The sequence below is a fragment of the Neltuma alba genome, unplaced genomic scaffold (assembly GCF_004799145.2).
Source record: "Neltuma alba isolate B1F8T4 unplaced genomic scaffold, ASM479914v2 tig00011008_pilon, whole genome shotgun sequence".
In the NCBI taxonomy this organism is placed as follows: Eukaryota; Viridiplantae; Streptophyta; class Magnoliopsida; order Fabales; family Fabaceae; genus Neltuma; species Neltuma alba.
Window position 1 is genome coordinate 128,050 of NW_021635761.1, and position 9,627 is coordinate 137,676.

The window sequence follows — 9,627 nt, forward strand, 5'->3', positions numbered from 1 at the left end:
AAACTCGTTTGACTTTTATTTTAATCCTAAATATAAGACCACAATTCATTTTGTCTCTCATATTTATTCATTTTTTTTCTCAAGGTAATCCTTATAATAATAGTATTTTTAGTCAATACATTTTATTAGTAAAAATATTTTAAAAAAATAGCACATATTTATTACAAATAACCAATTTAATTAGTTTTTTTAATTTACTTAAATTAGTGAATTGATTTTTATAACTCTCAATACGGAGGTCGCATTCTATGAAGCGATAAAAAACTATTTTTTGACAAAGGTCTGGCTAAAAGCGACGGGACGAGGGGTTCCCACTTCATAGGATCAGATCTCATTAGATGAAAGTGTGTCTGCCGATGGCTATTAAATAATTGGAGTCTTCAACTTAAATACTCCCTCCGTTCCTTGTTCCTATATATAAGAGACACTTACAAGTTGTCTCTACTTTTTTGTGTTGATTTACTATTTTATCCATATTTATTATCTCCAACTCACACTCTCTCTCCCTCCCACTTCTCTTTCTTTTAATAATTTAATTGTTCTCTCTCATGCTCTCTCTTTATTAATGAGGGCACTTTTGGAAAAAAAATTATACTTTTTACACATTAATTGTTCTTAACTAATTTTAACTGTTTTTTTTATCAACGTATTTCGGTTATTTGTCTTTTATAATAAGGAACGGAGGGAGTAATGTAATATGGCGATGGGTCAACTCTTGTGGGCTATCGCCATTCACTGTTCTCATCCCCACCCTGCAAACGCACTCCCTCACGTCATCATCGTTTCTGCATTTGCAAGTCACTTTTAGTTCTATATATAGCAATTAGTAGCTGGTTCTTTCTATTTATAGCAACTAAGAATCCTGTGTTCTGCATTTATGGCTTCTGAAGCTCCCAGTCCCACCATTCCTCTTCTTACGCCCTGCAAGTTGGCGAAATTCAATCTATCCCATAGGTACTCACATCCCTCGAATTGCTTCACTTGCATTTTTCCGCCGTAATTTCATGAGGATCAGGTGTTTGTGAGAAATCCCAGTTTAGCACTGGAATGGGTCATGAGTTGTATCATACTTGAAAATCACAAATTTTGCACTTTGTTCTACGACTCTCCAATAAATAGGATCATTATTTTGATTGTTTAATCCTTGTGGTCTACTTACTTGTGTGCTACAAAAAGTCACTTTCACCTTCGATTGGTAAAGCAGAATAGGAGACTCTCTTAGGTCAATAGAGTTTGTCTCTGATTACTTTAAATGTCAGTATCAGTTGAATATTTCTGGTTTCTTAATTAAAAATGGGTTTGCTTTTGATATGCAGAGTTGTTCTGGCACCGCTGACTAGACAGAGATCTTACGGCAATGTTCCTCAGCCGCATGCTATCTTGTATTACTCTCAGCGAGCTACCAAGGGGGGTCTTTTGATAAGTGAAGCTACAGGTGTTTCTGACACTGCTCAAGGGTAATTTGTACGCTTTATTATTCCTTATGTTGACTAGATCTCTTTTTGGGCAGGTTGTTTCACATGACATGTTTAATGTTTGTTTTCTATTCTATGTGAAGATATGTTGATACACCTGGAATATGGACAAAAGAGCACGTGGAAGCATGGAAGCCCATTGTGGATGCTGTTCATGCCAAAGGTGGTATCTTTTTTTGTCAGATCTGGCATGTGGGAAGGGTTTCAAATACAGGTACTGTTTTTTGTAAGTTAGTCTTCTGATCTGTGAACAGTAGCTAGAAAATATCCTGTCTTTTTGAGAGAGTGAACAAGAGATTTAACATATTTCAGTAGATGATCACTATTTATGGCATGAACCCGTACTCTTGTCAATTAGAGCAATACATTCTGGGAAAATGATTTTTGAGTTATTTTAAGCTTATGATGTCTTCTTCTCTACTGTTTATTTAAATCTTTGGATTTTTAATGAGTATGGATTTCATCCGGTTCCTGAATATCATTGCCGCAAAAGTTGGTTGATCAATTAAAAACCTAGTCGACCAAAATATATTATGCTCCATGGCAAGGAAGTTCAAGGGGAAACCATTTGTAGAAGTTTAACTGCTAGAAGGAACTTTTGCAGACACTATGCATGTTTTCTGATGACTCAGTTCAGTGCCAGGACAATACACAAGTTTGGGGAACCTGTTTGGTCCTCCCCCGTGCAAAATAAATGAATAAAAAGAAGATGAGAAATAATAAAAGTAAAAAGGTTCTCAAATCATGTTGATTGTGGTGACAACCTTTATAGTGGCACGCCCTCCATCGAAGCATGACTGTTCAAAATCAATCGAACTTCAAAATAGCAGTCCACCATTTTTGAATCATTCATGGTTGATTTCCATTGGTGAGAGACATTGGAGGCTTTATAATCATGATCTTTTATTTAATATGCTGCAACGTTTAAATCCTTGAATTTTATAATCTATTCAGGTTATAACCTCTGAATTGAGGTTAAGATACTTCTCTATTCAACACATACATTCCCAACTCCCACCTCCTTTCTGTTGCAGCATCTGTACTCATTAAGTCTTCCAAATTTCTGTGGAATAAAATGAATTTGTTGTATATGTTAGTATGTCCCCATCTTACATTATTTTAAACAGGTTTTCAGCCAAACGGGCAAGCCCCAATATCTTGCACAGACAAGGGACTGACCCCACAAATTCGAAGTAATGGCATTGATGTTGCACAATATACTCAGCCAAGGAGGGTGAGGGCTGACGAAATTCCTCAAATCGTCAATGACTTCAGGCTCGCTGCAAGGAATGCTATGGAAGCTGGTACCTTCACTAACTAAAATCAATTTACTTCAACCATAATCTATGCGAGCAATGCCTTGAATGGCAGGATATAATTATAGTATTTCTGTTTTCAGTGCATTGATTCGGGTTATACTTAAGAGTCTTCAATGCAATTCTGTTCTTTCTAGTTCCATTAGAGGTTCAATTTTGTGCCTCTAAATTAAGAGTTGGTATTTACAATAATGCTCTCCTATTTACAATGATACAATTTTTTAAAAAGTTGTACCTGACAATTTTTTGACTAGGACACCAAAACCGTGAAGGTAATGGTACCAAGTAAATAAATAACAGCTAATTTGCATATGATTAGATTTTGTATTATTTCAGGCAGCATGGAAACATTTTTTTCATTTTCTATTACCATCAGTATTACCTATTTTTGAAGTAACAAGTACCAAATTGAAATTTTTACAAATTTAAGGGGACCTAATTTGTGTATAAGCCAAAGTATTAGGCATTGTTTTTATTCTTTAGAAATGATGTTACCCACTGACAGTGGCACTGCCAGTGCACTTTATCTTAATATGCTTGACATTGTAACTTAATGCAGAAGTTTAAAATAACGATACTTGTGCTATTGTAGGTTTTGACGGGGTTGAAATTCATGGTGCCCATGGTTACCTTGTTGACCAATTTATGAAAGATCAGGTAAATGATAGAACCGATGAGTATGGTGGATCACTAGAGAACCGTTGTCGGTTTCCTTTGGAAGTTGTTAAAGCTGTTGCTGACGAGATAGGGGCAGAGCAAGTTGGAATTAGATTGTCACCTTTTGCACATCATGCAGAATGTTGGGATTCCAATCCTAAAGAACTTGGCTTGTACATGGCGAATTCCTTGAATAAATATGGCATTTTGTACTGCCACATGGTGGAACCAAGAATGAAGACTCCTTTAGAGCAAGTTGAGTGCCCTGACAGTCTTGTTCCAATGAGAAAGGCCTTCAATGGCTCCTTCATTGTTGCTGGAGGCTATGACCGCAAAGATGGCAACAATGCAGTGGCAGAGGACCGTGCAGATCTTGTTGCCTATGGTCGGTGGTTCTTGGCAAACCCAGATTTGCCAAAGAGGTTTGAGCTTGATGCCATTCTCAACAAGTACCACAGGGAGACATTTTACACTTCTGATCCTATTGCTGGATATACTGATTACCCATTTCTTGAAGTGATCTCTTAAGGCTCTAATTGTGTTGAGTATTTTCACTCTCTGCTGTGAAGGCCGTTCCAGTTTCAGTGAGTATAATAAACCTGCTAAATGGCACAAGAAGCTACTGGGCAAAAGTTGATTGTTTGTGCCCTGATATTTCTCCTTCATGAATAACTTTGTACTATTTTGGGTTCAAGTAATGTTACAGAAGGGACTCATAATAATGTTACTACTCTTGTAGTCATTCACTAATCATATGAGTTATCTTTTGCCGATAAATATTCGCGTTATGTCTTAGCACAATACAATTAGAAAAACTCATATAATTCTCCGTGTCTTTGAATTGAAATTCTTGGAATAGCAAGTTGAGCTTCAAGGTGGAAGTGCTGAAATTTCTCATTATGGATCATGAGATGCAGATCACCCAGAACAAAGTCATTCACAAAAGATTTAAACGTAATCTGATTATATTTCTGTAACCGAGTCAAAAGCAGATGACAGCTTAACCATTTAGCTATTCCAAGCACAGGAGAAAGAACATGGAGGCAAAGAAAGAGGCATTAAAGCAAGTGAATGGGAACCTAGAGGTGACACAAAGAGCGTCTTTTTGAATCAATCATTCATTAGGCCCTATGAAAAGAAACACATTGATCGTTAGGTCTCTCGCTCAAAAGCTACTCGCCCTTTATGTGATTAGATGTATGTTTATTGCACATACCAATAAGTTTTCAAAAGTTATATCGGGCCTGACTAATCTAGATTTAGTTGGGTTGGATGATATAGATTTAGAATTCTTTTAGCAAACAATCTTATTCGTTAACAAGATTTAAAATAGATATCTTAAGGAAACTGTGGGACACCACCTGAATTGACTGCCCCTGGCAAACATTTAAAATGAAAAAAGAAAAAGACACAAATATGTGATTTAAATAAGAGTTATGTTTTATTAGTGCACCTGTCACCTTTTCCCAAATATAAGGGATGTTACCAAAAAAAAAAAAAACCAAAAATGTGATTTAAATAAGATGGACACTTTTTACGTATGTCCACCCTAGTGAATGCAAGGGATGTGGTCCCTTTTAAGTGACAAATATAATTTTATAATAAACGGAAAACATTTAAAAAAAAATTATGATTACGAGTTCAGATTTTAGAAAATTCATATTTAAATGTTATGAAAATCATGGTTATTTTATACTTAATTTTAAAAATATTTTTAATAATTTCTTTTTATTTTTAGTTCATATTATGTCATTTTATTTGTTAATTTAAAATAAATATTACTCTTTTAGAATTAAATCCTCATTGACATCTAACAAAAGTATTTAAAGCAAGCCAAAAAAATGAAGTTAGAATGAATTAATTAAAATCATGTGTTTAAATATATGCATAAAAATTAGACTAAAGTATATATTTGATTCTTTAATTTTATATAAGGTTTTAATTTACTTCCTTTACTTTTAAAAGTGTATTTCTAGTCTTTTGACTTTAAAATCGTTAGTGTTAAATGATAATTTTTTATGATAATTATAATTGTTTTGAAAAGCTTAATATATTAGCATTTGAAAATATTTTATCAACATTTAATATTTTAATGTTATCACTTTTTGTTAATGTGTTTAGAATTAAATGACTAAAAATATATATTTAAAATTAGGGGATCAAACCGAAATTTTATATGAAGTTAAAAGACTAAAAATATACTTTAACCTAAAAATTATATAACAAAAGAAAATTATTAGATGCGGGCAAGACAATTTCATATGAGAAGGCCTAAGTTTTGATTATTGGCTACATGGGTGGGATATTTTTAGATAAATTGTCAGTCAAAAAGTTTTGGCTAATAATTTCATTAACTGTTTTCTCTCTTCATTTTCTTTCCAATATCAGATGACATTATGTAATAATGGTTTTCTCCAGTATGTTACTAACTTTTTTAAACTCAAAATTTAATAATACTACCCGTGATAAAAAAGAATTTTAATATAATCTTTGAAAAGGCTACCATGATCATAAAAAGAAATTTGATTCGCCAAAAATGTTAAGCATGATAGAAAAGACTTGAACTAATCATTCAAAATGTTTATCATGATTATAAGAGCTTTACTAAACAAATTGTGTGAAAATAATAATTAATAATATTTCACAATAACTGGAAGCCCAAAACATGACATTTAATTCTAAACCCATGATATGATATTTTTCAAATAAAATTCTTGCAAACCAACAGTAATCAACTACTTTCAAAAGTCATTGTAGATCTACAACTTACAAACACAAGTAAACCCCTGGAGACCTTTGGCCTTCTACCAGCATGCAATCTAGCAACAAAAGTAACTAAGATAATCAGTTTTAGATAAATCAGTGTGCACAAAGAGCTATATGCGGCAATATATAAATACTCATCATATGACAAAAAAGGAGGCTATATAAAATAAACTTGATAGCTAAGCCTTTGCAACCTTCCATGATAGACCAGCTTTAGAGCTATTCCTTGAAAATGTTAAACCATAGGGTCAAAGAAAAAGCATCAGTAACTAACAATTTTACTCATTAGGCATACAAGTAAGTGTTTAGGAAGTGTCAAGTGGGATAGTTACCAAAAAAAAAAAATCATAACATTCACAATTATTACATCGTTACACATATATCAAAATATAATATCTCACTCTTAATTCCACCTTATTTCCTCACACCTTATTTTCTTTGACTGAACCCATGGGCTATTACTCACCCATGTGACTAGTAGCTCAACACGATAAGCTTATCAATCAAGTGATATGTGAACTGGCCAAAATCCATAGAGCACAAGACAGGACCATGGGTTTTCCTTCTAGTCCACTAGCGGGGTGTTGTATGTCCTATATCACACGAAAGGGCCAAAAGATCAGCAAGTGTACATTTGGTATTCTAGCACCTTATTACCTCTATAATATGTACAAAATTCAACCCCTTATTTTCTCTGTAATATGGTTCCCATCAATCAACGTTCATCATCCCCTTTCGTATTTATGCTCATGAGATTTATAAAATAATTATTTATCAATAACATAATAACTTTCATATTTACCAAAATCAAGATTTTTAAATTTAAATCATGAACATCAATCCTCAAAATTATTTCTAAATAAATTCATGTCCCACATGACAAATTTATAAATTCATAATTATTTTTCAATAATATGAAGTATCTCAAGGCAATTTTAACAGTAATATATTTTATTGCTCAAATCATAACCCAATGGCATTTTAAGAATCTCATGTAATTCAAAATTAATACAAATATCATACAAGCATACATAATAAGTGGAAAGTGGTTACTTTTAACAAAATTTTTAAATATAAAATTATTATATTTTAAATTATAAAAATCCCTTTTAAAATTTAAACCTCAAAACCAAACCGTAAAAATTCAATAGTATATCAAATATTTATAAATAAATAATCTAATCAAAATTTTAATGGTATAGCTATAAGATTTTTTCCCCCCACAAATAATGGACTTTTTAGCTAAAATAATTATTTTAAAACCTCCAATTACCCAATAAATAAAACTCAATTGATCAAAATTTTAATACTCCTCCGGTCCTAATTATAAGATCCAATTGACTTATTTGAGGAGATTAAGGAAGTAAGTTAAGTTGGTTATTTATAATAAATAAGTGTTGTCATTCCTAAAATATCCTTGCTAATTAAGTATATTGGCTAAAACTATCATTATTAGAAGGATTATCTTGGAAAAAAATGCATAAATATAAGAGACAAAATGGATTGGGGTCTTATAATTAGGACCAAATAAAAAGTCAAATGGGGACTTATAATAAGGACCGGAGGAGTAATATGTCAAACAACCCAAATAAATTATTTTACTTAATTTTGATTTATATAAATATAATATATCTCGTAAATAACATATTTTCAGCCAAAAAAATTAATTTTTAAATACTAAAACTAACAAATGGATAAATCTAAACTGATAGAAATAACCCACCATAATAGAATCTATAATACTTAGTTAACACTCATTGAAACTCAACACTTATTCCAAACTTTATATCTAAAAATTTTCTCTAAACAACACAAAATTACTATCATCAGATAAATCTAACTGAGTACAATAACTTTTTATAAAGAAAATTTTGTAATTAGGAGTAGTTTTGCTTATCAAACTGACCTGTAATGATGAAGAAAGAAGTGGGAGAGGGAGTCACACTGTGAACATGAAGAGGAGAGGAGAAGAAAAAAACGCCAAGGGGGACAGTATAAAAAAAAATTCAGGGTAAACTAAAAGTTAAGGATCCTATTTAAAATGGAGAAAATAACAGATTAGAACCCTTTTTTAATTTTTTAATATTTAAATTCTAAAAATAAAAATTAAGATGTTACATATTCTGACTTTTTCACACATATGTTAATTAAGAATTTTATCTTTTTTCGTAAGATTACATATGTATTTCAGCATCATCATTTCGCTTAACCCCATTTTATTCTCATATTGTCTCTCTAAACTTCAACATTTACCGCCATATAACCACTTTAGACTCCTTTCCAAAGTACCCTTGTACTTTTCCAAATATTCAATGTAAATTCTGTTATTATTTAGTAGGAGCCTGCTGAGGTACTATTAAGAGAATTATACACTAGTAACCTTGTGGAATTGGCTTCTTAAATAAAAATCCTGAAAAATGGGATGCTAATGGACTAAACACCCGTTAAAACAAAATTTCTTTGAAAAATAAGTTTCAAATATTAATTCAGACGATTATAAATAAAAGTCTTTTTTTCCGATGAAGACATAAATCTTAACTACAAAGTGAGAATTACATTTTAAGCTTAAATCTCTTAATAAATAAATTCTCTGTGATTTCCAACATTTAGAAAGATTTTTTATTTTTAGTTTTTACCGTCAAAAATTAATAATTAATTATCTAATTCTTATAAGGTAGTATTATTCTAAAACTATCAGCAATGAATTTCATTAATTTTTCTTTTAAAACAAAGAGTTTAGATTTTTTTGCAGACTAAATTAAGGACCAATAGAAATTAGATAAATTAGTTATTTATAATAAATACGTATTAGTCCCCTTAAAATATCGTTGTTAATTATGTATATTAGCTAGAATTATCATTTAATAAAACATTTAACATGTACAAGCTAAAAATAGTTTTTGCTAATCATGTCTATTAGGTAATACTGCTCTAGTCCTACTTATAAGGTAGAAAAAAAATTTTTTTTGTCCTATTTATCAGGTAAAAAGAAATTTTTCATGTGAATATATAATTTTATCCTTTATTTATTATTGTATTGATTTTGTTTTTAAGGGGTATGATACATATTAAAGAGAGACAAAGTTAAAAAGTTGTTAGGGAAAAAGAAAAATTTTTTTTTATAAAAAAACAATGGTCTGCTTAAAAGCGACCGGACGAGGGTTTCCTAACTACCTAGGATCAGATCTCATTAGACGCAAGTGTGTCTGCATCTCTGCAGCAAAATCAACACGGCTATTAATAATTGGAGTCTTCAACTTCATATAATATGGCGACGGGTCAACTCTTGTGGGCGGTCGCCATTCACTGTTCTCATCCCCACCCTGCAAACGCACTCCCTCACGTCATCATTGTTTTTGCATTTGTACGTCACTTTTAGTTCTCCAATAACTAAGAATCCTTTGTCTGCAAAT

At 31.6% G+C, this 9,627-nt stretch overlaps 1 protein-coding gene across 1 annotated transcript; it reads left to right on the plus strand.

The window, feature by feature from the left end:
• Nucleotides 1–854: 854 nt before the first annotated feature.
• LOC114760649 (12-oxophytodienoate reductase 1-like) lies at nucleotides 855–3,976 on the plus strand. The gene is made up of 5 exons (XM_028949930.1): nucleotides 855–954; nucleotides 1,317–1,457; nucleotides 1,559–1,689; nucleotides 2,603–2,779; nucleotides 3,384–3,976. The coding sequence occupies exons 1-5, from the start codon at nucleotides 878–880 to the stop codon at nucleotides 3,974–3,976; spliced, it is 1,119 nt and encodes a 372-aa protein (XP_028805763.1). The 5' UTR covers nucleotides 855–877.
• The last annotated feature ends 5,651 nt before the right edge of the window (nucleotides 3,977–9,627 follow it).